Source organism: Amphiura filiformis, chromosome 14, assembly GCF_039555335.1.
Source record: "Amphiura filiformis chromosome 14, Afil_fr2py, whole genome shotgun sequence".
Taxonomy (NCBI): domain Eukaryota; kingdom Metazoa; phylum Echinodermata; class Ophiuroidea; order Amphilepidida; family Amphiuridae; genus Amphiura; species Amphiura filiformis.
Genome location: NC_092641.1, coordinates 1,904,629 through 1,922,884, shown reverse-complemented (window position 1 = coordinate 1,922,884; position 18,256 = coordinate 1,904,629). Strand labels below are relative to the sequence as shown.

At 40.7% G+C, this 18,256-nt stretch overlaps 1 protein-coding gene across 1 annotated transcript in view; it reads left to right on the top strand.

Moving 5' to 3' along the window:
* The window catches only part of LOC140169610 (uncharacterized), a 42,781-nt gene that overhangs the window by 4,192 nt on the left and 20,333 nt on the right, over nt 1-18,256 (top strand). Inside the window, exon 2 of the mRNA XM_072192875.1 lies at nt 17,720-18,208. Coding sequence (XP_072048976.1) covers nt 17,720-18,208 — 489 coding nt within the window. The remainder of the gene's footprint in view (nt 1-17,719; nt 18,209-18,256) is intronic.

Here is an 18,256-nt window from a genome sequence, read left to right as displayed (position 1 = left end):
ACCAAAAGTGACAAAAGTGCGTCTGAGGCAAGTAATGAGTCCTTCTGCACCATTAGAAGACCTCTCAACAACCGGCCAGTTGGAATAACGGTCTACCACTACTAAGTAGTTGCAACCTTTGTAGTGGAAGAAATCGGCGCAAACACATTGAAATGGGTAATCAGGGGGTACTAGTGGGGTAGGTGGTGCACTTGGGTTCGAGGGAGTGATGCGATTGCAATGATTGCACCTGGCACGAATTGCGGCAATTGCAGGGGTAATGCCTGGCCAAAAGATTGATGCCTCCGCTCGTGAAGTCATGGAGGTGACTCCTTGGTGTGCGGCATGCAGATTGGCTAGCACTTCATCTCTGAGGGGTGGTGGGATAACCACCCGATCCTTGTAGAGCACAACACCGTCAACTGTATATAAAACGTCTCAGAATTTGAAGTATTCACGTAGGGATTCAGGGAGTTCATATCGGAATTCCGGTATGCCAGATTCTATGAGGTCAACAAGTGTTTGCATGTTGGCATCACTAGCTGTGGCAGTACGTACTCTGTCCCATGTGACAGATTTGAGGTTGAGGGTGTGCAGGGAGTACACAGAAGAAGATAAGATCTGTTCTTCAATGGCATTGATATGTGTTGCAGGGGTGCGTAGGCCAAGCAAGAGGGTTTGCGAGTCTGCTAAGAAGGTGGGCATGGAATCAATAGTTGCTATGTCATCAGGAAGATTCGTCGGCTGTATTCCATAGTGGCGTATAGTGATTTTTGGTCATTTTTCTGAAAATTGGCACATATGTTTTTAATGATGTTCTCTTTCATTTTCTAAGTCTCTTCAGTCAAAACTAGCTAATTAATTAGTAATTAATTAATTAAATGTGGCGTATAGTTACACATTGAAATTGTTTGTATTCCATAGTGGCGTATCGACCACTTTGTATACACATTTTATAATTAAGAAATATCGGCAAAAATGAAAAACTTTGTATGTCATAGTGGCGTATACCTCGCTACATGTCATAGTGACGTATCGTGACCTATACGCCACTATGGAATACAAACGACGAAAAGTAACGCCATATGGATTACACGGCGACCGAGGTGGCGTACGGTTAACGTTAGGTTAGGGTGTTGCGTTGTGCTTGTTTTCCATAGTGACGTATAGTTTTGTGCGTTTTGTTTTCAGTTTGCCAGCAATAATATGTATTTATTTCTTTTGAAAAATATATAACAATAAAATCTATTTAGTTTACTACAGAAATTTCACATCATTTACAAAATATAATGAATGTCTGATTTACACAACTCGATTTTAAATCGGCATTTCTTCAAACCCGATTTTCTCGAAAAGTTGTTTATTCGCGGCGCCCCACTATACGCCACTATGGAATACAGACGACGGATTTAGCTTCACAGGGTCTCCAGTTGGGTGACGGGAAAGGCAATCTGTGGCACGATGGCGAATGTCTGGTACAGGGTGAGTCGTATAAGTGCAATAGAGAAAAGAATCCATTTTTATTTAAGAACCGAGTTGAAACTTATAGGTTTTAAAACTTTTAAATTTTATAAATGATATATCCATTAGTGACCTTGTGTGAAAAATTTATGGAATTAGCATTTACCGTTTTGTTTTTATGATACATTTTATAGCGATTTAATGTTTGTCCAAGAGACGTCTAAAATTTGAATGTCAGCTCACTCTGTGTAAGGAAGATTTGGAACAACTGTCATTTTCTTAACCTTTAAGGCATTGAAATAAAATGGAGCACCCAAAGTGTTATTGCCCTTAGTTGTGTTTAAGTAAAAGAAACATTATTTGTTGTTATTTTCATTTTACCTTTACTTTAAAGATGTTTATTCTCTATCAAAACAATACAAATTTGTAGGCGGGTTTTTCAAATGTCGAAATGAAATGCACGCAAAATTGAGGTTTAGTGAATTACAAAATATCAAGTAAGTTGGACATATTGGAATTAAAGTTGGAGTCGAGTGAGGTATGAAGGACTTAAAATAATGTTAGAAATTTATTTTTGAACAGAACGAAATTAAAATAATGCAAAAATTAACCTTCAAAGTCAGTTTCACAGCATGGTATCTCGTGGACAAATAATGAAATTGGATATCGCAGCAAAAGGACTCATACAAATTAAACGGTAGTTGTGATTCACTTCATTTTTTCACAGAAGGTGACAATTGAGTGTGATATTTATAGAAACTTTCAATAATGGGAAAGTTCAACTTGGTTCTTGCATAAATATCGATTCTTTGCTCTATTGCACTTTTTTTGACTCACCCTGTATGTGGACCATTCGGAAGCGATAACGCAGGGTCTTCTCTTTGAGATTCTTCAGGCGAGGGTTGGGTATGTCCTCCAGGGAACGGTTATTGAATATCTTCAGGAGGGGTTTGTGATCAACAGCAAGTATAAGGTCCTCACATCCCAGTACAAAGTATCTGGCTTTGTCTAGTGCATCAACGACTGCAAGGGCCTCACCCTCTATTGGAGCGTAACGGGATTCATGGGGGTGTGTGAATCTGCTGCCAACAAGGGTGATCTTCCACCCTGTCTTACAACAGAATGGTTCAGTGTTAGGGCAACTGCAGTGTTTTTGGAGCAGCCAAAAACCAATGCCATTCTTGGACCAGTCTGTGGCCAAGCAGGTGGGCTTGCTGGTATCAAAGATTCGAACACCTTCTTCTATCTCACCAATAATGACAGCTTTGGATTCCTCGAAAGCACTCTGGAGGGGCTCATCCCATTTGAATGTTGCATTGGATTGTATTAGTTGACGAAACGGGAGCATCTTATCAGCCATGCTAAAGGCATATGATACCTGATTGACAAGTCCAAACCACGAGCGTATGTCAGTTATATTTGTGGGTGTTGGGAAGTCAAGTATGGCGTGAAGGAACATCTTGCAGGGGCGGACATTTGTGGGGGTTATCTCAAAACCAGCGAAGTCCACGGTGTCAGCACCTAGAACAAATTTGTCAGGGTTAAGGGTGATTCCATTCCGCCCACAGGTGTCAAGGAACTCAACAGCTTGGAAGAAGCTGTCAGCTAATGTGTCAGCCCAAAACAGGACATCGTCGACACATTTGGTCTTGTTAGGGATGTCTGACATAATAGCATCATAGCGCCTGGTGTATCCATCACCTGAGGCGATGTAACCTTGGGGGGCTGTTTTGTAACGGTACCTGCCATAGGGTGCAATAAAGGTGGTCAGGTGTCGATCCTCTTTGCAGATGGGTATGCTATGATAGCCGTTCCTTGCATCAAAGATAGTTTTCTTCTTGTCATTTGGGACTGACCTAGCCTAGCCTGTTGAAAAGGTGATTATTTATTATTATTTTAAAGAACTTATAAAGCGCATTTCCCATGGATCAATGCGCTGTACAAAGAGAATAAACATACGTCAAAAATACACAGTATGGCATTAAGAACAACAATATATCACAGCATGGTAAAATATACTCCTAATTACATCGAAAATTTGAATAAAACAGATATGCGCAGCAATCTGAACCACAATTAAAATAATTTTGATAACTATACAAATAATAAAAATACATTTGAACCCAAATAGGGACATATATCATTATAAAATACATATTTTATCAAACAGCAATGTTTAAAAACTACATAATGGGAGTGAATACCTGCAAACAGGTCTATGAAAATACATAAAAAGACCTAATATTTTGGAAACAGATAGGTTTTTAAAAGTTTCTTAAAGGATTGCACATTAGGAGCCTCGTGCAAATTGGAAGGCAAATTGTTCCATAACCTAGGTCCTTGAACAGAAAAAGATTTATCCCCATAAGATCTTTTAGTTTTGGGGATTGCAAGACGGGTGACATCTTGCATGGACCTAAGCCCACCACGGTTACAACTGTACTTGTGAAGAAGGTCCTGCAAATATATTGGCGATGAACCGTGAAGACAATTGTACACATGCACCAATATCTTGAAATCGATTCTCTGCTGGACAGGCAACCAATGCAACTCTCGCAACAGAGGCGCAGCACTAGTGCGCTTGTTAACTCGGAAAATGAGACGCGCCGCGCGATTTTGAAGCTTTTGGAGACGTTGCATGCCACGGTTTGAAAGGCCACCTAACAGAGAGTTGCCATAATCCAGCCGAGAAAGGATCAAAGATCTTACTGCATGTGCACAAGTGGTTTGGTCAATATAACGGCGTATTCTTGTAAGATTACGCAGGTGGAAATTAATACTACGACACAGGGCGCTGACTTGCTCATCCATGGTAAGACTACGATCAAAAATAACACCTAAGTTTTTAATTGAGGCAGAGGGTGTGATTACAGATCCACCGATTTTCAAGTTAAGGTGGGATATAGCAGCTGCACATCTTGGAGAAGAAATCAAGAAAAGCTCGGTTTTTGAGTCGTTCAGCTTTAACTTGTTTTCAAGCATCCACGATCGTAACTCAGCGATGCATTTAGTGAGCCTAAGTTGTGCAGCCGCTATTTCCTCCTGTGACTTGGGATTAAAACTAACATAAAGCTGAGTATCATCAGCGTAGATATGAAACGCAACCTGATGGAGCCTGATGATTTCCGAAACTGGCTGAGCATATGCCGTGAAAATCGGTGGACCTGCAACCGACCCCTGTGGAACACCATATTGCACTGGACATTTATTAGAATACTCACCAAGAGTGATTGGGTGTGGTGTGTTTCACGTGTGGCATGGGCATTAAGGGCCTGGAAGTCGACTGTGCGTCGAGGTTTGCCATTTTTCTTGGCACACACAACCATTCTATGGCACCAGGTGACAGGCTTACCAATAGGGACAGGTTCAAGCACACCCAACTGCACATCATGGTATATGCCAGCTTTGACAGCATCTCTCCAGTGGAGGGGGACAGGAACTGGTGTGTGGTGTGCGACTGGTTCAGCCTGGGGATCTACCATGAGTTTGATGGGAGGGGTGTCCATAAGGGGCAGTGTCTGGTGCTCACAGATGTTGAATGACTTGTAGTAGTCAAGGAGATACTGTTGCAGCTGCATACGGTTATCATCAGTGGCCGGGAATGGCAGACTTGTGGGGGGAGGAGGCGACTTTTGGCGCCGCGGGCAGTCACAGGCTATGGTGGGATCCTCCTGCAGTGCTGCAATGGCATCTGGCTGTTGTGCAGTGTGAGTCGCCCCCATCTTGGGAAAGGTTTCGGGGATAATCGCTAGGGCAATGCAGGCTTCCTTGCTAAGGAAGAACTTGTCAGAGGTGTCTGTGACATAAGTCATCTGTCGTGTTTCAAATACTACGCCTTGATCATCCTTGCCTGATATTTGGAGTACAGTGGCCCCAAGGATCTTGATACCTCCATAGATGGCGGTGTGCATCTGCATGGATACAGGGAGGAGGTCACATTCACGTAACCCAAGGCGGTGAATGACCTTTATTCCAGCAAGGCAGCTCTGGCAACCTGCATCAGCCATGGCAGGGATCTGGCAGGTCATGCTGTGAGTGGATAGGTCAAAGCCAAGGTCTGTGTAATCTTTGGGAACGACTTTGATGGTCACATCTATAATTATGGTTGGGGTGAGGACCTCTTCTTGTGCCAAGTGTCGGACAGGTTGTCGTAAACGTGGTGGTCAAGGGGGACCGTTTTGTGTCTGGTCACAGGGCGTCCTGAGTCAGTGACAGTGCATAAAGCATCAAATACAGCACTTTCTTTGTCCTGCGAAGGACCTGGGGGGTGTTCGTCTTGAAAGTTTTGGATTGTCTTTGCTTCGGCAGACACCCTCCATGTAGTTTTTACGATGACAAAGTTCACATGTGTGTCCAAATGCTGGGCATTCATTCTTGCGTATGCGGGCAGGGGAACTTTTGCCATGACCTTTTTTGCCGCAGTATGAGCAGGGGTCATATTTATCCTTAAAGTTTGCTTTTGTGACCTTCCTATACGTGCTGGTGGCTGCTGCGTCAACTGCATGTGAGTCGAGTAACGTGGAAGCTGATCGCTTTCCGGACTCCTTGGCGTCAACAAATTGAAACACCTCTTCCAATGTCATGTCTTGATTCTCACTACCTAGGAGGTCAAGTTGAATGTCAGGATCAGCAATGCCTCGTGTCAGAACATCTCTGAGAATTGCATCTGTGTAGTTGACGTCAGTGTTGCAGCCTGGGCACTTAATAACAAATTTACAAATGCCTGCTTGTCCCTGGAGTAGAGCCCCGAAGCTGCGGACTGCTTCGTCACGATCCTGTCGCATGTTATGGAGATGTGCCCTTGCGACCATTGTGTTCTCCTCACGTACGGCGAGTATCTTTATCACTGCTAGAACCTCAGCTTCCGTTTTGTTTGTAAGGGTTCCTCCTGCTGCTCTTGTGAGGTCTTTGCGTAACGGTTCTGAGCAGCATTCAAGCAATTGTACCACCCGATCTTTGCCCGTGACTTCGGTAGCTTTAACATGGTCTGTCCAGCGAGATGTAAAGTAAGCCCATTCCTCACTTGAGCCAGCAGCGGCAATCGTGGGTCGTTTAACCTTTTCCACCTTGGCTGTTTGTCCAGAGGTGTGGATAGCGCTGTGGGTAGTGATGAGTGTAGCAACGATGGCCGTGGTGTAGTCACAGCCAGGGATTGGACATGTTACGACAGGCATTGTTGCTGTGGTTGGCTAGTCTTTGGTTATATCACCGTGATCATAAATAAGAACGCTGTCTATTTGTTGACAACAATGATCACGGTCTGTAAAACAAAATACATAAAAGAGGTGATCAATATCCTCCAGAAAAGGCAGGGCAAATACCCATAGAACCAGGTGACTTATTGGTCACTTTTGATGTGGTATCATTATTCACTAATGTACCAATTGATGATGCTAGTAAGATTATAGGAGATATTTTGCGTGATGATGATACACTTAAAAACAGAACACGCATGACAAGCGATGAGATCGTAGAACTTATGAAGTTATGCCTCACATCTACGTACTTCAAATGGCAAGGGAAATTCTATGAACAAAAAGAGGGTCAGGCAATGGGTTCACCCCTCTCCCCAATAACATCGAATATCTTCATGGAACACTTTGAAACCAAAGCACTACATACGTATCCTTTGAAACCCGTTGCTTGGTTCAGATTTGTTGATGACACATTCGTCGTCTGGCGACATGGCAAAGACGAACTGGTCAAATTCCTAAGTCATCTCAACAATCAACACAAGTGTATCCAATTCACAATGGAGATTGAGGAGGCTGGTGGCATACCTTTCCTTGATGTCAAAGTGCAGAGATCAGACACCAGCTTGAGTTTCGCCACATACCGAAAACCCACTCACACTGATCAATATCTTCATTTTAACTCTAGTCACCATATGTCTGCCAAGAACAGTGTTGTCAATACAGTGGTTCACAGAGCACTGACTCTGTGTGATGAAGAACATCGAAAAGACGAACTCAAACACATTGAAATAGCGTTGAACAAGAATGGCTATCCCTCAAACCTCATTCAAAAGGCAATCAAGAAACAGACAGGAGAACGATCAGAAGAATTGGCGGACGATGAACACAAAGGCGTTACCTTCATGCCATATATCAAAGGTGTATCAGACAAAATCTGTCGGTTTCTAAACCGATCAGGGGTCAAAACATTCTACTCTAGGTCGGCCAAATTAAGAGACATCCTAAGCCACCCAAAAGATCCTCTGCCCAAGGATCGTGCACCATGTGTGTACTCTATACCTTGCAGTTGTGGTGAGCAATACATAGGCCAAACCAAACGACCACTAAAGGTCAGAATATCTGAATACTGAAGAGCCACAAGACAAAAGAAAGAAGAAGGCTCGGCATTAGCTGAACATGCTTGCAAAGAAGGCCATGAACCTCTGTGGAACGAAACAACAAAACTGGCACAAGTTTCTCACTTTGGGATGAGGTTAACCCGTGAAGCGTTGGAAATCAGAGTTAATGAAACTTCTACTATCAATAGAAATGACGGCGTATGTGGCGCTCTCTATTTTCAAACAACCAATCACAGAGCCGCTAATCTGAACCACGTCCGCAATTAAGTGATAAAAACGCTCATCGTGTATACAATCAATCAATCGGTCCATGAGTGGCCAAACGGTTCCTGGTAAGCCGTATACTTCTATTACAGTATATGCAGTCTACATGTTCTCTGTTGACAAGGGGCAGTCTTCATTGAACAGCTCTTCCTCAGAGCCAACAAACCTTTAATTTAGCAGATAGGCGAGGTCTGCTTGTTTTCAGTTGACAAGGGGCAGTCTTCAGCAAACGGCTCTTTTCAGATCCACCAAAACTTACAAAATCAGCAGATAGGCGAGATTTGCTTGTTTCTGTTGACAAGGGGCAGTCTTCAGAAAACGGCTCTTTTCAGAGCCACCAAAACCTTTATATTAGCAGATAGGCGAGATCTGCTAGTTCTCTGTAGACAAGGGTCACAGTCTTCAGTGAACGGCTCTTTTCAGAGCCACCAAAACCTTTATATTAGCAGATAGGCGAGATCTGCTTGTTCTCTGTTGACAAGGGGCAGTCTTCAGTGAACGACTCTTTTCAGAGTCATCAGTAGACAAGGGGGGTCTACATGTTTCATTCTTAGGTACTTTGACCTGAATAAGTCAGAGCTACTCCTGACGAAAGCTTGACAGTTCGAACCTTGTCCGACGGCGAACCTGCTAAAAACCCACTAATTGTACTCATTAAAAAGGATCATATTTTCATTTTTTATTACTTAATCATCCCTTTTATATTGTAACGCTTTGAAATAATGTCTCTAAATAATTGTTGAATCAACTCGAACCATTAAAAACTTATTAAAAGTGATATTTTACTAAAATAATGATCCATTGAATATCTGCTCTACGTAAACTTTTTGGTTTATACCCAGTTATCAACATCCGTCAAGAAATCATGTAGGTTTCAATGAACAATATTGAATTACGTACGTTCAAATTGAAAAATAATGTTTTTACATAGTGACGGATGTGACAGATACGCCATACAATTTAGTTGTTTTTCCGAGTAAACGGCGTTTTACATAGTGACGGATGTTTAGATACGTCACTATGTAAAACGTCGGGTAATGTAATATATCAACATCCGTCATTTGCATAATTAATTAACTAATTAATTATGCAAACTTGAGCTTCAAATCTTGGTAATATTATGCTACTCACTATTTAAAATACATTGGCCAATTTTCATAAAAATGACAAAATCAACATCCGTCACTATGTAATGCACCCGACGAATTATGGAGTTTTTTTAATTTGGGGTCAACGGTCATTAAGAGGCCACTTCCGGGTAGTAACCAAAATTGTTGATTTTCCCTAAAAATGCTTATCCTTCCACATATTACATTTACATCACTTGCACACATACATCGCCTATAGCAAGTGTCTAAAATTTTTTCACAGAATTGGGATCAAGGGTCATTAAGGGGTCACTTCTGGTCGAAAACCAAAATGTTCAACATTTTTATTAGATAGAAAAAACATAGCAGAGTAACGGTATGTTTACACATGACTTGCTATTACATAGTAAATATATGGTATTTTTTCATTTGGGGTTAAAGGTCATTAAAGTTCAACTTCCTGTTAAAAACCAAAAAAATTGATTTTCACTAAAATTCTTCTTCTTCCACATATTACATTTCACGGTGACGTCACGTGCACACATGTATCATCTAGAGCCAGTGTCTAAAACTTATACACAGAATTGGGATCAAAGATCATTAAGGGGTCACTTCCGGTCAAAAACCAAAAATGTTCAACATTTGTTATTAGCCAGAAAAACCAGCAGAGTAAAAACCGGAGAGAAAACCTAATAATATGGCAAAGTGATGCTACGTGCACACGTGCATTGAGATTAGCCAATGTCTATGGAGTGTTCTGAGATTTTGGAGTCAAAGGTCATTAAGGGGTCACACCACGGCTGTGTTCGTGGTCTTAGACCACAGCTAAGTCTAGTCTTCTTTCTTTCTTCTTCTGTCAACCATTACATTTGCTCTAGTACTCACATGCTTACATCGATTTTGACCTAACTTGGTCACAATGATCATTGACCGTGCCCCTACATGTCACATATGAAACTTGTGGGGTCAAATGTCACGCAGGGGTCATGGGGTCAAAAACGTGATTTAAACTAAAAATGCATCTTCTCCCACAACTTACGTATGACAGCGACGCCACTTGCACACATGAATTGTTATTACTCAGTGTCTATGTGGTGTACACAGATTTGTGGCGAGCCGGTTTTCAGTGCCAAGGCGAACACTTCCTGTTTCCACCGGGACATGCGCTCGGCCGTTGTTTCGGGATGCCTGACCAGAATGCAATGCACGCGTACCAGTGTATTGGCTTGCTAATATGCTAATTATTCACATTATATGCTGAAATTGTTCCCGTTTTCTCACATAGATTGATAAAGGGGATAATATTTGACATTGTGTGTAAGTTTGAAGAGAATCCATGTCCTAAACCGATAGGGTTACCCTCCTTTAAATGGTCACTTCCGGTATAAAACGAAAAACTTTCATTTATTTGCTAAGAAAAACATAGGACAGTAACGGTATGTTCACACATGAATTGTGGTTACCCAATTCATATGTGGTATTTTTATTGGGGGTCAAAGGTCATTAAGGGGTCACTTCCGGTCTGAGACGAAAAACCTTCAAAATGTCCCTTCTGCCACAAATAACATAGCAAAGTGGTGCCACGTGCACCCATGTATTGACATTAGCCAATGTATATGGACGTTTCATATATTTTGGGGTCAAAAGTCATTAGGGGTCACAACACGGTTGTGTTCGTGGTCATAGACCACAGCTAAGTCTAGTTCTTCTTCTTTCTGGCAACCAGCTCTAGCTCCGCAAGGCATTGGCAGATTTCAAGCATACTTGACCCAAATGACCATTGGGCTAGTGCAAAACTTGCAGATGACTTTGACCTGGCTGTGACCTTTGACCTAGCTACAATGGTCAAAAACGTGATTTGTTTTGCTTTTTTCCTAGCAAAACGTGACATTTTGCGTGATTTGCCACGTTTCGCCCTAGCTCTGCTATGCTTTGACCGATTTTGATCATACTTGGTCACAAACACCACTGACCATGTCCCCACATGTTACATGACATTGGACTCCATTTGACCTTTGACCTGTTCACAATGGCTAAAATGCCACAAATAACATGTGATGGTGACATGCTTAGGTCATGTGACTTGACTTTGGTCGGTGTCTATAGGGTGTTCACAGATAAGGGTCAAAGGTCATTAAGGGGTCATTTCTGGTCTGAAAGCTAAAAATATTCAAAAAATCACTGTTTTTACAAATTACATAGCAGAGTGTTGCCATTAGCACACATGCATTGCTACCAACCAGTGTCTTTAAGGTGTCTACTGTTTTGGGGTCAAATGTCATTAAGGGGTCGCTTCCGGTCAAAAACCAAAAATCATCAAATATATATATTTTTTTTTATCTCAAAACGTAGAGTGACATAAACTTCATATATGCATTAGTGTTACCCGATGAATGCAAGGTATTTTTATTTTTTTAGTCAAAGGTCATTTAGACGTCATTTCCGGTTTTAAGCTAAATAACTTCAAGAATTTTTATCTCCATAACTAATCATAGTAGATTTTTTAAATTTACACTGTAACAATGCATTTTCTCGGTGTAGATGAGGTTTTTTTTATATTGGGGTCAAAGGTCATTAAGGAGGTCAAAACGTCAAACTTGCAAAAAATGTTTAAAATTGGCCCAATCGAGCTCAAATTCAACAGGAACGTTTCTTACGACATTCTAAACATGTTAAAATTATTTATTACCCCAAAGGGCAATGTTTACTTTATAGTGCTCAGCACTATGTCGAGTCGTGTGATTTCGGTGTTAAAAGCAAACTTTCACTTGATTTTGTCTCTTGTGGGGGTAAATAATGGGAAAAAAGATGTTTGCATTTTTTATTTCGTGGGAAGTGGTAAAATCCAAGATGGCCGCCAAAATCCTATAAAACTGACTGACATATGCAAACTTTCACTTGATTTTGTCTCTTGTGGGGGTAAATAATGGGAAAAAAGATGTTTGCATTTTTTTATTTCGTGGGAAGTGGTAAAATCCAAGATGGCCGCCAAAATCCTATAAAACTGACTGACATATGCAAAAAAAAAAGCTATATATCACTCTCAAAATATGCTAAAAATGTAAATTTCAAACACTGGAACTATGTAGGCTTGTGTCAGACACTCAAAGAAAAGATTTAATATTTCGGGGTAAGTGGTAAAATCCAAGATGGCCGCCAAAATCCTATAAAACTGACTGACACATGCAAAAAAAGCTATATATCGCTCTCAAAATATGCTAAAATGTAAATTTCAAACACTGGAACTATGTAGCCTTGTGTCAGACACTCAAAGAAAGGTTCGGGGTAAGTGGTAAAATCCAAGATGGCCGCCAAAATCCTATAAAACTGACTGACACATGCAAAAAAAAGCTATATATCGCTCTCAAAACATGCTAAAAACGTAAATTTCAAACACTGGAACTATGTAGCCTTGTGTCAGACACTCAAAGAAAGATTTAATATTTCAGGGTAAGTGGAAAAATGCAAGATGGCCACCAAAATCTTGTAAAACTGACTGACACATGCAAAAAAAGCCATATACCTCTCTCAAAGTATGCTCAAAAACTCAAAGATAACTTTAATATTCTAGAATTATGATTATTATTCAATATGGTGACCAATATGGCTGCTTATATACTGCTTAAATGTATATAAATGCATGAGTTTGTTTTTATGATCACGTTTCCAAGTGTATAATTATGTCTTTAAACCAAAAGCACAATGTTTTACATAACCAGACCCCTTGTCAGGTCCAAGATGGACGACATATCAGATACAGTACCTACTCATGGCACTAGTGCATGGTTATACACCACCAATAGGCCTGGGCGATGCATGGAAATGATGAACTATTTGTTTGCGTGGCATCTGAGAAGACTGTTTAAAATCACTGTATTGACCAAGTTATATTGCCAAATAAGTACATTTTGGGTTTTGATACTTCGAAATGGTATATTTTTCTCATTATATGACACCTTTTAGCATATATTCGCTCTATCTAATTAATTGCATCTTTCAGCTTCGAGGGCTCAATGCCATTTTGTTTGCGGTTCAGTGCATTTAAACAACAAAAGTCTCATTTCAACCTATGTCGAGTTTTTGATCATTAAATAATCTAGTTTCACCTGATATTGGTGGCGTTTAACTATATTAAAGCAGGTGAGAGTTCTAAATTTGAGAAAATTTCACCCGAAATCAGCCATTTTGCCATTGACAACAGTGTAATGGGTTTAGGGGTGCCTTATATGGGGTTTGTGTTTCTTATCTAGGGTTTAAGGTGCCGTATTTGGGTTTTTTAAACTGCCTTATCTGGAGCTTACGTCCCTTATCTGGGGTTTAGATGCCTTATCTGGGGTCTAGACTGTGTTATCCCCAGTTAACATCCCTTATCAGTGGTTAAGGCAGCTTATTTGGGGTTTAGACTGCATTATCCTATATTTACATCTCTTATCTGGGATTAAGGTGCCTTATCTGGAGTTTAGACTGCCTTATCTGGGGTTTACGTCCCTTATCAGGGGTTAAGGCGCCTTATCTGGGTTTAGATGCCTACAGAATGGATCTGGGATTTAGACTGCCTTATGGTTTACATCCCTTTTTTGGGGTTTTACATCCCTTATGGTTTACATCCCTTATTTGGAGCCTTATGGGGTTTAAATGCCTTATCTGGGGTTTAGACTATGTTATCCTAGGTTTACGTCCCTCATCTGAAGTTAAGGCGCCTTATCTGGGATTTAGATGCCTTATGTGGGATTTAGATGCATTATCTGGTGTTAAGGTGCCTTATCTGGGGTTTAAACTGCCTTATCTGGGGTTTACGTCTCTTATCTGGGGTTTATGTCTCTTATCTGGGGTTAAGGCGCCCTATCTGGGGTTTAGGTGCCTTATCTGGGGTTTACGACCCTTATCGGGGTTAACGATCCTTATCTAGAGTTAAGGCACCTTACGTGGGGTTTCGATGCCTTATCTGTGGTTTATGTTCCTTATTTAGGGTTAAGGCACCTTATTGGGGGTTTGGACTGCTTTATCTGGAATCTATGTCCCTTAAGCTGGGGTTACGGCGCCTTATCTGGGGTTTAGATACCTTATCTGGGGTTTAGACTGCGTTATGCTAAGGCTAGCCCCAGGTAAGGATCGTAAACCCCGGATAAGACTGTATAAACCACTGATAAGATAAAGGCTAAATTCTGCATTTTAGTGGTGGTTATTTTTAAATTTTGGCGGCCATCTTGGGATTTAAAGTCCTGTGCTGTTTTAGATTATACCAATGGATTTCTAGACCCTGTAAACATGGGTATAGACACCAGCATCATACTTCTAGGACTTTCTGCACCCGAGATATAGCCAAATTAATTTTCACTGGCGGCCATTTTGAAATTTTGGCAGCCATTTTGGAATGATAGGTCAAAGGCTGTTGTAAATGACTCTATTGGATTCCTTGACCCTGAAAACATGGGTATAGACATCAGAATCGTGCTGCTGGGTGCTTCTCTGACCAAGTTATGGTGATTTTAAGGGATTTTGGCGGCCATTTTGAAAAACGCCCTCTACCAAGAGTTCCCCACACTTTTCGATGGTGCAGACCCCTCTCATTTTATTCAGCGTCCTCAAGTTTATAAAGAAATATCTTCAAAACTTCTTGTACTCAACCCTAGAATGGGACTTCCATTCTGTACCCTACTAAAGCGCAATTTATGAGTAAAATATGGCAAATTTTCAATCACGGCGGCCATCTTGGATTTTAGGCACTAAACGGTCTTTAAAAAATGCAAACATGTTTTATTTCAATCTTTACCTTTCAATGTAATGAAATCAATTGAGAAATTGCTTTTAACAAACAAATCGCACGACTTCCCCTTTGTTCAACATAGCGCTGTGCACTATTAGGGTCAAAAGGTCAAAATATGGTTTGCAGATAGCTATTCGCTGTGTACCCAGATTCTATTGACTCTAATTTCTTCTTTCTTTCTGTCAATTTGCTTCTTCTCCAATATGCAACATCGCACATTGGCGCCACTTGAACATGTGTATTGTTATTACGCTGTGTCTTTGGGGTGTTCACATATTTGGGTTCAAAGGTCATTAAGGGGTAACTACTTCCGGTTTAGGACCGAAAACGTGATTTTTGACACTCAAAATGCTTCTTCTTCTTCTTCAAATAACATAACACAGTGACGCCACTTGCACACATGCATTGAAATTAGCCAGTGTATATGGGGTGTTCACAGTTTTGGGGTCAAAGGTCATTAAGGAGGTAATTTCCGGTCTGAAATGTTTAAAAATTTAAAAATTAAATTCTGTCTAAAGTTACATAGTACTGTAATGACACTTGCAGATAAGCATTGCTATTAGTCATTGTCTTTTAGGTGTTAACCAATTTGGGGCCAAAGGTCATTAAGGGGTCACTTCCGGTCTAAAAATAAAATACCTTCAATAATTTTTGTTAGCCTGGAAAAACATAGCAGAGAGCCGGTATGTTCACACATGAATTGTTATTACCCTGTGTATATGTGGCATATTTTTATTTTGGGTCAAAGGTCATTAAGGGGTCACTTCCGGTCCGAGACAAAAATATCTTCAAAATGCTTTTTCCACAAACAACATATCAATCGAATATGGTTTGATATTAGCAGTGTCTATATGGAGTTCACAGATTTGGGGTCAATCTGCTTCTTCTCCCACAAGCAACTTTGCACAGTGACGCCATTTGCACATATGCATGTTATTACACTGTGCCTTTGGGGTGTTCACAGATTTGTGGTCAAATGTCATTAAGGGGTAGCTACTTCCGGTTTAATGCCAAAAACGCGACTTTTGACACTAAAATTGCTTCTTCTTCTACAAATAACATGGAACAGTGACGCCACTTGCACACATGCCTTGACATAAGTCAATGCATATGGGGTGTTCACAGATTTGGGGTCAGAGGTCATTAAGAGGGTCATTTCCGGTCTGAAATTTAAAATAATTCAAAAATTAAATTAGTTACATAGTACAGCGATGACACTTGCACATAAGCATTGATATTAGTCAATGTCTTTATGTGTTAAAAAATATGGGGTCAAAGGTCATTAAGGGGTCACTTCCGGTCCAAGACAAAAAAATCTTTAAAATGCCTCTTCTGCCATAAACAACATAGCAGAGTGATGCCACTTGCACACATGCATTGACATTAGTCAGTTTCTATAGGATGTTCACATATTTGAGGGTCAAAGGTCATTAAGGGGTCACTTCCTGTCTATAACTAAATACCTTCGATTATTTTTATTAGCTTGGAAAAAAATAGGAGAGAGCCGGTATGTAACATGAATTGTTAGTACAAAGTGTAAATGAGACATTTTTTTTTATTTGGGGTCAGAGGTCATTAAGGTGTTACTTCCGGTTTAAAACCAAATGCCGTCAACAATGTTATTAGCCAGGAAAAAAATAGCAGAGAGCCGGTATGTTCACACATGAATTGTTGTTACCCTGTGTATATGTGGTATTTTTTATTAATTTTGGGTCAAAGGTCATTAGGGGTCACTTCCGGTCCGAGACAAAATACCTTCAAATTGCACCTTCCTCCATAAACAAAAGCTGAGTGACGCTACTTTTTATTAGCTAAGTCAAACATACCACAGTGACGGTATGTTCACACATGAATTATTGTTATCACGTGTAACTGTGGTATTTCTTTAATTAGGGTCAGAGGTCGTTAAGGGGTCACTTCCGGTCTAAAACAAAATACCGTCAAAAAACATTTTAGCCAAGAAAAACATAGCAGAGAGCCAGCATGTTCACACATGAATTATTGTTACACAGTATATATGTGATATTTTTCATTTGGGGTCAAAGGACATTAAGGAATCACTTCCGGTCAGAGACGAAAAACCATCAAATTGCATTTTCTCCCACAAACAACATAGCTTAGTGACGCTTATTGCACACATGGATATACATTAGACAGTGTCTGCAGGATGTTCACATATTTAGGGTCAAAGGTAATTAAGCAGGCGGGCTTGTTCGTGTTGTATACAACACTAGTTATTTATAGTGCTTTGCGGACGGTGGGTTAAGGGGTTTTAGGGTGGATTCAGGGTGTTAGGGGTGAAGAGATGGCAGGGTCGGTTAAGGTATGTCGGGGTGGTTTTGTAGTATATTGGTGGGTTAAGTGGTGTCAGAGTGGAAATCTCGGACATAGATACTCGTGTTTGCTCAAACACAGCTGTGCCATCTTGTCCTTTCAGCATTAGTTATTCGTCGATAGATACCCAGAAAAGGGGCAGCTTTGAGGTTTGTTTACACACTTTTCCGTCTCGTCGAACTCCCCCAGAATTAAATTATAGGCTTCTTTCTTGCATTAGTCATTCGCTGTTAGATGCCCAGAAAGGGGGGGATTCTGACCCTATGTTTGCACAAATGTCCATCTCAGAGGGGGAACCCCATAGTGCCCACCCCCACCCCCAATTACCGGCACTATTCGCTTTCCATTACTTTTCCTCCGCCACGGTAACTTGAGTTTATGTATACACGTCTGATATTAGTTATGTATTCAGTTTTAGAACTTAAATATTGCCTCATATTTTGAAACATGATGAAGTGTATCGATCATATTAATTTAAGTTGATTTTATCAAACTTGATTTCTCGTGTTACAGAGTGTGTAAATGGACCAGCTGTCGAAACGGGTGTAGGCTATACACCTAGCAGCAACCCTTCTGAACTTATTGTGCTCACTGATGTCGCAATATCGTGCAAAGGACTCTTAACAATGTGGCAGTTTTTTCCAACCAAAGCAACGGATGTTAAACTACTAGTTATACGACCAATGGCAAGCATGTACCAAGTGGTCGGTGTTACCGATGTCCCTGCTGTTTCTGTGACAGCTGGTGTGCCTAATGAATACGTTGTACCGCAATCGGCTCGTATTGAGGTTGATGTGGGAGATGTTCTAGGTTTAGTGACTTGCAATTTTGCACTCCCTACTCCCCAATGTGGTAATGGATTATTATCCGCGTTTGACCTGGATGCCCAGACCTACAGAATTGGAATCCCTAACCAAGCAGTTGTGATAAAAGGGTATAATTTTGTTCTGCCGAGCAGTTCTTTCTTCACTCTTTTCTCCATTTCAGCTACAATAGAGTTAGGTATGTCTTATTTAGAAACTTACTTAGAAAACAAATCATTTAAATTAA